Here is a 13,974-nt window from a genome sequence, read left to right on the forward strand (position 1 = left end):
GCTTCCTTTTAGGCTCCAAAGACCCCCCGGAACTCCTCCTACTTCTAGGTTTTGCCCTTCACTGAGGGACCTGGGAGGATTAAACAGGGTCAGACGTGGACACTCGTAGTCACTCTGCACCTGTCACCAGGGGCTCTTGGTTCTTTCTGTTTCCCTCCTCCTTCCTCAGGCCTGGAGCACAGCTGTGGAAGTCACTGCCTGCCTCCTCACGCAGTTGCTGTACAACTGCCACGAGCCCCTGGCCTCTGCCCCCACGGCCTTTTATTGCCTTCTGGTGGATTTTGGCCTCACACCCCCGCCCCCAGCAACTAAACTTCTCTCTTTCTCTCTTCCTCTCTCTCGACAAGCCTCCAGGTCTTCCTTATCCCTTAACTTTTGGGGAAATCATCTCCCTTCCCTTCTTCTCTTTCCCTTCCTGCTGCCTCCTGGGCCCCGAGCCCTGGCTTACCGTCCCCCCCCGGGCTCTCTCCCACTCCCGTGCTGCCTGCAGCGTGGGCCTGCATCCCTCCCTCCCTCCCTCCCTGGACAGTCTCCTGTCACACTCCAGTCCCGCTGCAGTCCATCACCTGTAACTGTCTCCTCCTCGGTGATTCTCCCCCTCGGTCTGCTAACAGCTGTGGGCATCTGTCTTGCAAACCCCTTACCTGAGCTCCCCTCAGCCCTCGGCTCAGAGCGGTCATGTGTCACGCTGCGGTTCTAGAGAAGAGGGGCTTCCCTGTCTCTCCCGTCTATGCTGAGCCTCCCAGAGCCATCTTCCTGGCCAACCTAGATGCATCTTCCTCTGTCCTCGCCCTTCTGGGCCTTTGCAGCAGGTCAGTGTCCTGGTTTTCTCCATACCTCCCCTAACGAAGTGGAGCAAGGTGGCCTTCCCAGGGCACGGTTCTCCTCATTCTTCATGCACTTCTCCTTGGTGAGCTCATTTGTCCTGTGGCTTCAGCTGGCATCACCCAGTCTCCACACCTGTATCTGCAAACTCCCCTGGACTCTAGGGGTACTTAGGGATGTTAATAATACCCACCTCATCAGGTGGTGGTGAGGATGAAATGAGATAATGCTATAAAAATGCTCCAGGCTTCCTTTGTTAAGTGCAATGCACATGTTCGCTGTGGTCACAGTATTATAACGGGCCCTGTGTGACTGCTCCCTGTCTGCCTCGCCACCTGAGCTCTTAATCAGTCCCCTTGCCTCCCCGCGTGTCCACCTCAGTGCTCTCGATTCTTCCAGCGCTCCCTTCCTCTTTGCGGTACGTGGGCCTCTCACTGCTGTGGCCTCTCCCGTTGCGGAGCACAGGCTCCGGACACGCAGGCTCAGCGGCCATGGCTCACGGGCCCAGCTGCTCCGCGGCATGTGGGATCTTCCCAGACCGGGGCACGAACCCGTGTCCCCTGCATCGGCAGGCAGACTCTCAACCACTGCGCCACCAGGGAAGCCCCCTTCCTCTTTCTTAACTCCTGCCTTTTCTCATTAGCGGTCCCTGGCTAGGAGAGCTGCACTTCTTTTCTTGCCCCGTCCCCACCCTGCCTGACTCTGACTTCCCACTCAGCTCTCAGATCTCAGCTCAGCGTCTCTTGCTCTGGAGAATTTCCTTGACTCTCCCAGTCTGGTCTCTGACCACTGCCGTGCACCCCATGCCAGCATGCTGTCCTTCCCCATTGCAGTAACACTGACCACAGGGACAGGGCTTGTTCATTTGTCCCCCACGAGCCTATAATGAGGTCAGGTACTGTCACGATGTCCAGCCTAGGGCTGTGATAATACAGTCTGAACGAATGCATGGGCCCACCCCATCATTCCAAGGCCACCCCACCCCCGGCACTCAAACATATGTGTTCACAAACACACACTTGCTCTCACCCTGACCGAGTGGGTCTTTTCTGGGGACGCCCCTAAAGGTTTGGAGACATGGAATGGCTACTGTAGCTGAAAGATGGAGACAGGGGCCTTAGAAGGAGGGCCGCACAGCGCCACACGGCGGGCGGGAGGCACTGAATGTGCTTTCACTGCATTGTAGGCCAGCTCCAAGGGCCTACAGGCCGCCTTGTTCAGCTTCCTTGTTTAGAAATGAGGAGTCCACATGCCAGAGGTAAGGCGACCAAGGTCACATGCAGGTGGATGCAGAGCCAGGAAGAGAAGCTGGGCCATTGCTCCCCGTCTGTGTAATTGCTTCCCGTCGCGGTGGAAGTTTAGCCGTGTCCTCAAGTGAGGTCCTGGCCTCTGCCCAGCAGGCGTGAACAGAACAGTTTCCCCCAGGAGGCACATCGTGGTCCCGTGGCCCAGCCGTGCTGACGACCTCTGTAGGGGTGTTGGCTGATTCACAGCCGTGCTTGGAGTGGGGCTGTGAGGCTGCATTCATTACCCGTGGACCTGGTGCTCCTAGAGCAGTTAGAGGAATTGTCCAGGGCCCTCTTTGCAGCATGTGATTTTCGAGGGCCCGGGGCCAGGCGGGGGCGTGGAGCCAAGGGAGGAGTTTTATGTGCTCTGCTTGCTGGCCTGTGCACGGCTGGCATGTTTTCCCCTGCTGCGTACAAGGATGCCCTAAGGAGACCAGCTGCCTCCCGGATCTTGGTTTTTTACGTGACAGCTGTATGTAGACCCTAAATCTATTTGAAGCCTTTTCACTGAGTTAGCCTAGAGAGCCAGAGCAGGTGAGGTACTGGGCCTTGAGGAGGCACGGCCTGTGTTCTGATCCTTCTCCCTCCCGAGATGTGGATAACTGCCCCGGACCTCGGTGTACTCTGCTGTAAACTTCGGAACCCCTTTGACTTAGAAGCCTGCCAGTCAGAAATGCAAAAATGTGAACGTTTTTTTGGACCACACAGGTTCACCCTCCTCTGTGGGCAGGTCACCCACTCTGGGCCAGCCACACCACTCTGCTTGTCACTCTGTGCATACGCTGTGGTCAGGACAGTGGGAGATGCAAGCCTAGCCCGTCGTGGTGGTGTCTCCTCTCATTATTCCTCAGGCCTTGCACTCCAGGTGGATGGCAGGGAAGCGGGTGAGCTTATGTTTTACTCACGAGGGTGCTTGTACAGGATTTGGATTTGTGAAAATCCAAATCAAGGCTGGTCAGGGTGAGACTGTTAACACGTGCTCCCCAGGCATCCAGGGACTCCTGTGTGCACACCTCTTACCTCTGTCGGACCCGGCCTTAAGAAGGAACAGGCAGTTTTATTTTCCTGGTTCACCTTCTTAGAGTTCTCTGGGCTTCTTCAGGTTGCCCTCTTCTGGACGGTCCTGGGAACAGGGTCTGGGGCCTCTGCCTCCGAAGCGCATTTCACTGTTGCTACGGCCCACTGGGAATGGGGAATGGAGACACCGATAGGCAGGCGACAGGGTTTCTTTCCAGATGCCGCTCAGCTAGGCTCATTTCCTATTAATATAGAAGAAATCCTCGGTGAGGCTTAGCCTTTGGCAGGACACCTGGAGTGTTCTTGCTGACTTCTGTTTTTGGCATAAGAAGGGAGAAATCTAGCAGCATCTGAGATATGCTGACTGCAGAAGCCTTTGCTGAAGCTCGAACTTGTAATGCAGCAGCCAGCAGCTCAGGGGAATACTAGCTTCCCCTGTTACTACTTGTGTAGATCCCTGGCAAGTTGGGTGACTGACTCATCCCAGTTTGCCTGGGACTCCCTCAGTCTTAGCGTTCAGAGTCACGTGGCCTGAGCACATCCTCAGTCCTGGGCGGGCTGGGATGGTTGGTCATGATCCAAGCTGATTAACTTCTCCAGGCCCTGATGTCCTCAGCAGAGATATTACCTGCGTCATAGGCTTGTTGTGGGGATGTCGTAGGATAGTATAGGTGGAGTGCTGAGCAGGTGTAGCGGTTCCTAGGGCTGCTGTAACAAATTATCAGTACCATAAACTCGGTGGCCTAGAACAACAAAAATGTGTTGTCTCAAGTTCTGGAGGCCAAAAGCCTGCAAGCAAAGTGTCAGCAGGGTCGTACTCCCTCCAGACCTGTAGGAGAATCCTTCCTTGCTTCTTCCTAGCTTCTGGGAGTTTGCCGGCAATCTTTGGTGCTCCTTCACTTGTAGATGTCTCACTCCAATCCTCCGTCTTCACGTGGCATTCTCCCCGTGTCTCTGTCTTGCCTCTGTGCATGTCTGTCTCTGTATTCAAACTTCCCCTTTTTATAAGGACACCGGTCATACTGGATTTGAGCCCGCCCTAATGACCTCAGTTTAACTTGATTACCTCTGTGAAGATCCTATTTCCAAATAAGCTCACATCTGAGGTTCTAGGGGTTAGGACTTTAATATATCTTTTTGGAGGGGACACGATTCGACCCATAACCGCAGGGTTAACTTGGAGTATTATTGGTATTTGTATCATTATTGTTGCAATCGTTGAGAACTCAAGAATATCTAAGGGGCGGCTCCAGTATTCAAGGGGAGAAGACAAGAGGCCCCCGTCATAAAGGGGAGCTGACTTGGTTGTTGGAATTCATACCTGCGAACCATTTCAGCACAGAGGCTATAGGAACACCCCCTCTAACCTCTGGGCTTTTGCACTGTGTGGTGTAGATGGAGCAGATGCGGAACGAGCTACTTCAGGAGCGAGCCGTGAAGCAAGACTTAGAGTGTGACAAGATTTCCCTGGAGAGACAGGTGAGGGCAGCTGGCCCCATGAACCCTTCCCTCCCTCCCCCCCCAACCCCCGCCATGGCTTTGGACTAGAGCCCCTTGGTTGAGCCTTCTTTGCACAGCACCCCCAAGAACTCTGCAGAGTAACTCACCTGAGAGGTACAGGTGTTTCTGAGGCCTTTTCCAGAGAGGTTATTCCCACAATATTAAGTGTGCTTGTGAGTTTAGCAGCTGGGGAGAGATAGAATTGCAAGTGTGGTTTCTAGATCCTAAAGAGGGCTAAATTCAAATGAAAGGAGAATAATAAAGAACCAGTGTCCTCAGATGCAGGAGTTGCTAACAAACCTTACTTGAATCACTATTTCTTTTACATGCCATTCATGTAAGTTCTTCACCGAATATGATGTAGGATATTGCTGAAGGAGCCTATTTCTTCTGTCCCGCCCCAGTAGGTTTATTTATTTATTTATTTTGGCTGTGCCGCACAGCACATGGGATCTTAGTTCCCCGACCAGGGCTCAAACCCACACCCCCTGCAATGGAAGCAAAGAGTCTTAACCACTGGGCCTCCAGGGAAGTCCCCGCCTCAATAGGTTTATAAAAGGCCAAGGTCAACCTCATTTGTCTGACATCCAGTAGTCTTAGGACATGCAAAGATTTCACTCAGGCTTATAAACAATGTGATAGAACCTCTTCTTTTGGCTTGCCAGGACATGAGTGCAAAGCTTTTCCCTGGATACATCCCCAGGTCTCCTGGGGCCACACATCCTAAGGTGGAAGGCAGGCTTACCGCAGTCACTGACCAAACACTGCCCCACCCTGTGTTCTGCTCTGCTCTGCACAGAGGGCCCGGCAGACACAGCCCCTCACAGCCTCCCTGTCTAATTCCAGAACAAGGACTTAAAGAGCCGGATTATCCACCTGGAAGGTTCCTACAGGTCCAGCAAAGAGGGGCTGGTGGTGCAGATGGAGGCCAGGATCGCAGAGCTGGAGGACCGTCTGGAGAGTGAGGAGAGGTGAGACGGGCCCAGCCGTGGTGCAGAGGCCCTGGTGGGTAGTGGGCATCACATTACAAAATGCTTTCACACCTGTATCTCTTCCCATCCTCCAAAGCCTGTGAGGAAGGCAGAGCAAGTACAACCTTGCTGGAAAATTGTTTCCATTTTATAGATGAGAAAACTGAGACCCACCAAAGTAAATGACTTGAGGAAGGTAGCCTGGCAGAATATTGATGTAGCAGGACTAAAACTTGGGACTCCCCACTGCTCAGTTCTTAGCTGCTCCTTTTCCCATGCCTTAAATAAGACAGGCTGCCTTGTAAGCTACTGAGTTTGAGCTGGAATAGAGGTAAGGGGGCTGTCTCTGCTCTGGGGGGCCAGGTATATTCAAGCAGAGACTGAGTGGCCATCTGTCAGACATGGGCATGTGGGTGGAAGGGACACAGGATCAGATGACTACATGTGATTCTCTACAGCTTGTTCTCAGACCACAGCCTGAGGGCCAGTACCGGGTTAAGCTTGACCAGCCTCAGTTTTTTTTTTTTTTTGGCTGCATTGGGTCTCCGCTGCTGCGTGTGGGATTTCTCTAATTGCAGCGAGCGGGGGCCACTCCTCACCGTGATGCGCCGGCTTCTTGTCGCGGTGGCCTCTCCTGTTGCGGAGCAGGGGCTCTAGGCGCATGGGCTTCAGCAGTTGTAGCACTCAGGTTCAGTAGTCGTGGCTTGTGGGCTCTAGAGCGAGGGCTCAGTAGTTGTGGCTCATGGGCTGTAGAGCGTGGGCTCAGTAGTTGTGGCTCGCGGGCTCTAGAGCACAGGCTCAGTAGTTGTGGTGCACAGGCTTAGCTGCTCCGCGGCACGTGGGATCCTCCCGGACCAGGGCTCGAACCCGCGTCGCCTGCCTTGGCAGGCGGATTCTTAACCACTGCGCCACCAGGGAAACCCCCAGCCTCAGTTCTTACTCATGGCCCCTCACCTTCCTAGAAGCAGTGTGGGTGTGTGTGCATAGAGTACTTTACATTATCCATTTTCAGCGAGACTTTTGGGACTGGGCCTTTTTGCTCCAGGGCAGCCTGGAGTAAACTCCAAACATTCACAGCCTGGCAGTCTATGACCCACTGCCTTACCAAGTAAAGCCCAGGACTGGGAGCACTCAGGGCAGGTCTGGCTCCGGCTCAGCCTCTCTCTGGCTCTGCAGCCTTGGGCAAAGTCCCTCCCCCTCTCAGAGCCCCTGTTTCCTCATCTGTCCAACGAGCAGCGCTGTCCTACTGTACACTTGTGAGTCTCTCTGACCCTGCGTCCACCAGGCAGCCCTGGGCTGGCCTCCCGGGGGGCTGGGATGAGACGGTCCTCTGTTCTGCTTCCCCCGCTCTTCCAGGGACCGGGCCAGTCTCCAGGTCAGCAACCGCCGGCTGGAGCGGAAGGTGAAAGAGCTAGTGATGCAGGTGGACGATGAGCATCTGTCACTGACTGATCAGAAGGACCAGGTGCGGGACCCTCTGCGAGCTCTTTTAAGATTTAATGTCTCGGGCTGGGGAAGCGAGAGGGAGGGGAGGCCTCGGTGGGCAGGCAAGCGGTGAAGTTGAGTGGACTGAGTCCGCCCTTTCCACTCCACCCCTTGCGTCATGGAATGGGGCCTTTAGAGCCCACTTTAGTAGGGGATTTCAGCAAACTTCAGACCCTGAACTTGGCTTTTAAAAAGTAGAATTTTTGGTCTTAGAGTCTCATCTCCACTTTCCTGTGAGGCTGGTTGCCCCCTTTGTCATACCTTGGTTGCTGGGAGAGAAGGGGGCTGGACCACTGGCCTCTCCGTGCTGGGCTGGGCGACCCGCTGGCTCATGGCCTGCCTTCCCCCTGCAGCTGAGCTTGCGCTTGAAAGCAATGAAGCGACAGGTGGAGGAGGCTGAGGAGGAAATAGACAGACTGGAAAGTTCTAAGAAGAAGCTGCAGAGGGAGCTGGAGGAACAGATGGACGTGAATGAGCAGCTGCAGGGGCAGCTAAATTCCATGAAGAAGGACTTAAGGTGGGCACGTGCGGCGACCCCCACCTCCGGGGCCGTGATGGCCCTGACGTTTGAGGGGAGCCTGATGCTTTCAGAGCGCTCCCACTCCTTTGTCTCAAGCTGATCCCTTGTTGTCACCTTTGGGGTCATCCCATCCTAGGGGTGAGAGCGGCTGTATCTACTCCAGTTGCCCCACGTGATCAGTAGGGTGTCACATGTGTCATCCTCATACCATTGCCCTGGTGTCAGCCGGGCAGGTATCATCCCTGTCGTCCTGAGGCTCAGAGCAGGTCAGACTAGCTCACGCCACCGTGCAGGGAGAAGCTCCTGGACCAGCCCTTAGGGACTCCTGGGTTAGGGAGAAATGAGATAAAGTTGTGGCTTGTGTTCTCAGGAGGACGAGGATATCCCAAACCTGGTCTCCGGAGAGAGCTGCTCTCTCGAGCTCCCCTGCCACGGCCCTAAGGATGGGGGATTAGGTGCCGGGTTGCTTTCCCTGCCTCAGGGTCACTGCCTGGGACATTGGAGTGAGGGGTTGAGTTTAAGTTCACACCCATTCATGGAGCTGGGCCTTTCTTGGAGGCCAACTGTGACCTGGGGCTTTTTGCTGGCTGCCCAGGTAGTTCTCTTATAAATGCCCAGAAGACTGGAGCCTGTTGAGAATCCTGTAAACAGGGCACGTCTATCGAGAACCCAGCCCCAGGCTGGCATTAGGGGGCAAAATTTAAGGGGACACCAAAAATCTCAATCAAGATGCAATATTAAAAAAATTAATGCAAACAACCCACGGTGAACAAGATGATAAAATTTTAAATTAAGATGGGATTTATGGCAGCACCCTGCTGAGCCATATTGGAGCTTGAGGCAGAAGGAAAAATCAGTACTGTTGACCTTGCCCCAGCCCTGCCCAGCCCACCCTGTCAGCAGCAGCCTCCCGTGCTCTCAGGTGGGCAGTTTGCTCCCTGTTGCTATAGGAACTGGCAGGTTCAGACAAGTTAAGTTCCTGTGCTTATATGCCACTTGCTGGGGTGGAGAGACAGGCGCCTAGAACCCCTTCACCTCCAGATCGGAGGTGAGCCCCGGTCCAGGGCCAGGAAACACACCGCCTGTTGTTTTGCAGACTTAAGAAGCTGCCAAGCAAAGTGCTGGATGACGTGGACGGCGATGACGACGACGACCTCAGCACGGATGGGGGGAGCCTCTATGAGGCGCCGCTGAGCTACACCTTCCCCAAGGATAGCACCGCCGCCAGCCAGATCTGAGCCCACTTCCAGGGGCCTGCAGCCACCCGCAGCGGGAGGCGAGGAAGGGAGCGCCATCACCTCCTCTTCGTGGACCAGATAATTCCTCCCTGTGACGTCATGTCCTCCTAGGATCTCTATGGCAGCACAGCTCTGGTAGCTTAGACAGCAGCTATTGCAGGGTATGCGTTGAGACGCCTGCAGCCACTTGGCAGGATGGAGCCCCCGTTCTGCACAGCTGTCTGCAGCACCATCTGCACTGCTGCTCCTCTCTGCCCTCCGCCCCCCCGTCAAGAAAAAGGGTCCAAATGCTAGTTCCTATTTAATAGCCATTGTGAAGCGGGGGAGATGCATAGGCTGTACATATTTTAAATCAGACCTTCTCACAGACTGCTGCTGTTCCATTTTGGAATGTTGCAGAGGCTTCGTGGGGTGGCTTGTTTGTAAAGTTCACACATCTCTGTTGAGTATTATTTTTTAAAATACAAAGCTACTAGATTTTTAAGTATAACTGAGCCAGAGGCAAGAGGGAGAAAGTAAAGACCACTCTGGGCATCAGAGTTGGAAAAAGGAATTGTGGTGATAAGGCACAGTTAATCCTAAGAAGAGAAGTTCAAGTGGTCTTGGTAAAGAACTTGTTGATGGAGAGAGGGAAGTCAGAGGTCACTTGTATCCGTGGTCCTTGGTTGCTTATTTTGTCTAGAATTTTGTTAAAATTTTTGAACCATGCTGAGACCAATACCAGTCACAAGCCGCAATTTCTTTTGCACAGGTGGAGTGGGCAGACATGCACGTACCGTTTTTGACAAATGATGTTGGTTTCCGGGGCCGGGGGTGGAGCCCTCCTGTCGTGTCTTTTTGGTCCTTTCCTCCCGCCTCCAAACTACACTCTCTCCACCGTCCCTGGACGGGGTGGTTACCAGGTGGGGACCGTGAGGGTTTGGGAGGAAGGTTCGTGGACTTAGGCTTGAGGAAGAGGCAGGTGATGTGCAGTAAGGTCATGGAGGAGATAAGCAGGCGTGTGTGAGCGTGGGTAGGAAGGAGGAGGTGGAAGAGGAAGAAGTTGTTGAAAGCTGGGGGGATGTGTAGGATGCCTCTGCAAGAGGCAGATTGAACAGGATCTCAGGTTTATGTCAGGAAAGGGAGGAAGGAAGCAGAAGTCAGACAGAGGCATGTCTGTGCAAACTGGAAGAATCCTGACTTCTGGGACAGAGGCACAGCGGCCGGCACCAGGCAGGAGGTAACTGGGACTGGGTGAGGTCTGGGCAAGGCCACGTTGCTGGGATGGAATTTCAGGGAGGCACTGGGAGGATGCTGGGTATCCCGGCACTTCCTCTTGGCCTTCCTGGTGTCACCTCCACTGTGATGATCCCTAGGCACACACAGAGGCCAGGTCCAATCACAGCCAGTCAGGGCCGTGGCCAGGGAGGGAACCCTTCGAGTTGTGTGCATGTGAGTGAGTGTTCAGCTACCTCACAGTGTCCCCACATAATCCTGGTAGATAAGAGGCCTGTGACCCCAGCGCTCCATGACAGTTGCCACAGGAAGCAGGGAATCTCAGTGCCCTACCTACCCCAGGTCACAGAGCGCACCCAGCAGGATTCAGAGTGATCAGCCCCATTTATGGGTAGGTGTCGTCGCCCCCCGCCACCATGGGTGAGGCCCCAGAGCAGAAGAGCCAAGCCCTCTTCTACCTCTGCTGGGTGGAGTGCTTCTTGCCTCTGCTTACTTGTATGGAGAGACTCCTCCCTTTAGCCGTCAATTCATTTAGCATATATTTATTGGACATCCATGATATCCCAGTCTTTGGCACTGGGGACACAGCAGTAAATAAAGTGGATCAAAATCCCTCCCTTCCTGGAGCACTGTCAGGGGAAAGGGGGTGATAGACAACAGTCACACCAATGAACACAGAGGCTGAGCCCCGTCAAACCTAGCCCCGGAGCCCCTCTGTCCTCTTGGGGAGGCAGCAAGCCTGTGGTTGGTTGACTGGCTCATTGGAACCCACAGGGGTTCTTCGACTCTCATATGTTGTTGAGTTCCCCGCTGCTTCCACCACCATTAGGAATTTGCCAAGAAGCCTGCCCAGCAATGCTTCCACCCGCTCATCACTACAGATTAGAGATGGGAAAAGTTGGGGGCCCAAGAACTTTGGGAGCGAGTCAGCATCTGTCTTGGTTTGTGAGAAAGTTTCCGCCTCTCATTCTGGCCAGTTCCTTCGGGTAGCCATGAGGCAGCCTGCAAGAAACAAACTGCTTGTGAAAAGAGAACAGAGCTCACCATTCAGAAGATCTGCATCTTTACCCTAAAATTGGAACGTTAAAAATGTCAACAAATGCGCCCTCCTGCGCTGTAATGGGGCTGGCGGTGAACTGGATGCATGCAGTGCACCAGGATGGGAGGAACATGAGCCTGGGAGCTGAGAGGAGAGATGTTTTCAAGTACCAGCTCATCTTACCGTGGTGACCTTGACAGGGGTGACCTTGAGAGGCCTGCACTCAGAGCAGCAGATGACGCGGAATGATTGAGGACCAGGGCTCAAGGTCCTTGCCAGCTCTGACACGCTGTCATTCTTTGATCTTATTATGTACACATATATATTTTTTTCTGTTTGTCGCTTTAAGAACTAACCCTACTCAAGAGTATTTTCTTTAGCTAGTTTAAAAAGAAAAAAGATATTTTATTTAATAAACAAGTATGTGGCCAAATGCAGTGCTGAAGAGACAATCATCATATAGCTTTATAATTTTTTTTCCTGCTTCTGAGTGTCATCCGACAATGCCGACAGTCTTATTTTGTTGGGTTTCTGCTTTCGGGTATGGTTTGATTGCCTAGGTTTGTCACCGGGAAGAGACATTCTTAGGCAGCTACCTCCATGTAAGTGAACTCCTGGAGAAAGCAAGTTTGCCTTTCAATAAACGGTATCACCCAGCAGGAATCTTGACTCCCGTTATTTCGACTCCCTTGTTTTCTCCAGAGCTTGGCTCCGTGTCTGCCAAGAAACAGCCCAGGTGAATGGCTGGAAGCTACCCAAGGTAGGGGAACTTGGGGCGTTCCAGGCTGGGACCCGTGTCTGAAATAGAAGGGCGGGGAGGGGGTAAGTGGGGCACACTGAGAGGATTAATGCCCCTGGATGGTTGTGATGTTCTGAGAAATCCAGACTGCCCATTTCCAGAAAATGGCAAAAGGGGAAGTGTGTTGATAACTGAGAATAAACAGGCACCCCCTGTTTTTCCCTTGTTCCAAAACTGAAATGGGTTCTCCTGCAATCACAGCACATAATCTCACTTGGTCTGCAGCAGGCTAACAGCAGGTACCCTGGTCCATTTTATATGAAACGGGAGTCACTTCCACGTCGAAGGGACCTACACTGCTCATGGTCTTCAGTGCCATTCTCTGCCCTGTCCTCTGGAGGCCGATCCCTAAAGGCCCTGGGTCCCCCCCCCGCCACGACTGATGACGACTCTGGTCGGGGTCAGCTTGTGGGAGCAGGTGGAGGTCAGCCTTTTTCTGTTGTTACCCCTCTTTTGTGCAGCGTTTCCAGCGGTGATGCAGCCGGACAGGACTGCACAGGATGCACAGGACTTGGGCGACCATACCTCCTCCTTGTGTCTCTGGTTCTAAAGGTGGTCAGGGCGGCCTGCTGCTGTTCCTCTGCGCCCCTCGGCAACCCTGGTGGGTTCCCCCGACACTGCCGTCCACCAGGGCATTTCTCCATTAAACCCTTTCGGCCGCCGCAGGTGGCTGCTGCTTCTTGCCCGTAGCTCTGACCACTGCCCCCTCAACGCCCCCAGTGATGTAAACATCTGGCCCATCCAGCTTGCAGCCCTTGACTCCCTTTATTCTGACTAAACAGAGCATCTCAAATATAGATGAGCTTTTCTAATTTTAATAAGTCCTCAAAGTCTTTGCATAAATTGTTTGCTTTTTTTTTTTTTTAAAGAAAAGTCAGGATTTTGGGGGTGTAATTTTATCATTTGTAAGTAAAAGACACCCTTTTGGTCCTAGTTGCTTTTGAAACTGTATTTAAGCCTCTTTGGCCCCTGTGCCAGGGTCTTTGTGGTGAGCATAAGAGATCCTGAGAGGTTACCTGTCCCCTGTGCCTGTGGGAGGGAAGTGACTCAGGAGCTCAGAGCCAAAGGGAAAAAGTCCTTCCAGGCCCGCAGCTAGCTCCTTCCCCCACATTCTCGACATTCTTCCTTCTTTGAACTTGTGGATGGTTTCAGCGATCCTGTCTTTGTAGGAGGATAGTCATCAGTCAGAAAGTTTTCTAAACTTTCAAATGACAGGAGAAAATGACTGGACAGCAAGTTCCTATCAGCAGCTGAACAGCCTCAAGTCCAGAAATTCCAGGCTTTGTGGAGGGGTCAGCAGGCCTTGGTCCTGCTCTCAGACCTGCACTGAAAGTCATCGTGGATGTTCACGTGTATGACCTGAGACCCAGCCTGTCTCCATCTGCAGAGCAAGATTTGAGTGTGTGCCCCATGCCGGGTTTGGTAAAGCTGGAAAGGGTGCAGTGCCCTTCCAAGAGACATTCAACAATGACACCTATTCTGTGGCGGTAGCTTTGCAAGTTTCCTACCGTGAGGAACCTCACTTGGTCTCACAACAGTTGTCAACAGCGCCCCGGGGATGGGGCATGTGATTCCAGAGATCTTCTGGGTAAACAAAATTAAACAGTTTTACAAGCAAGGCAGAAATGTTGGCAGGTAAGGAATCTGAGGCTTGGGGAGGCTGGGCATTTTCCCATAGGTCACATGTGGAGTAAGTAGCCAGCCCAAGGGCAGAACCTGCCAGCATGGGCCAGGTGCTGTTGCAGATACAAGGTTTAAGGCCCTGTCTAGGACCTTTATAAGCTTACAGTGTGATTACAAAAATGATTATCAAGCTAGGTGGAAATTAGATACAAATATTAAGTCTTTCATATATTTATGGCACACCAAATTTGTCTGCCCTTGGGCTTGGCTAGCCCTCTGCCTATAGCCGGTGCCACTGGTTTCCCCTGGTTTTCCACGTACAATTCAATAGCTAAGTGTGTTGACCACTTACTGCTGTATATTGGGCATTGTTGTAAACCCTCACTTGTATCTACTCACTTGATTCCTCTGTACCCCCTGAGCAGGTGCTTGTGACAGAGGCAGAGGGAGTTACTA

At 53.0% G+C, this 13,974-nt stretch overlaps 1 protein-coding gene across 1 annotated transcript in view; it reads left to right on the forward strand.

Moving 5' to 3' along the window:
* CGNL1 (cingulin like 1) overlaps positions 1-9,042 on the forward strand; it is a 96,761-nt gene extending 87,719 nt beyond the window's left edge. Inside the window, exons 15-19 of the mRNA XM_079700650.1 lie at positions 4,524-4,607; positions 5,475-5,599; positions 6,956-7,064; positions 7,438-7,601; positions 8,701-9,042. Of these exons, the coding sequence (XP_079556776.1) occupies positions 4,524-4,607; positions 5,475-5,599; positions 6,956-7,064; positions 7,438-7,601; positions 8,701-8,842 (624 nt within the window). The 3' untranslated portion in view covers positions 8,843-9,042. The remainder of the gene's footprint in view (positions 1-4,523; positions 4,608-5,474; positions 5,600-6,955; positions 7,065-7,437; positions 7,602-8,700) is intronic.
* Positions 9,043-13,974: the final 4,932 nt, after the last annotated feature.

The sequence above is a fragment of the Hyperoodon ampullatus genome (genome assembly GCF_949752795.1).
Source record: "Hyperoodon ampullatus genome assembly, chromosome: 3".
In the NCBI taxonomy this organism is placed as follows: domain Eukaryota; kingdom Metazoa; phylum Chordata; class Mammalia; order Artiodactyla; family Ziphiidae; genus Hyperoodon; species Hyperoodon ampullatus.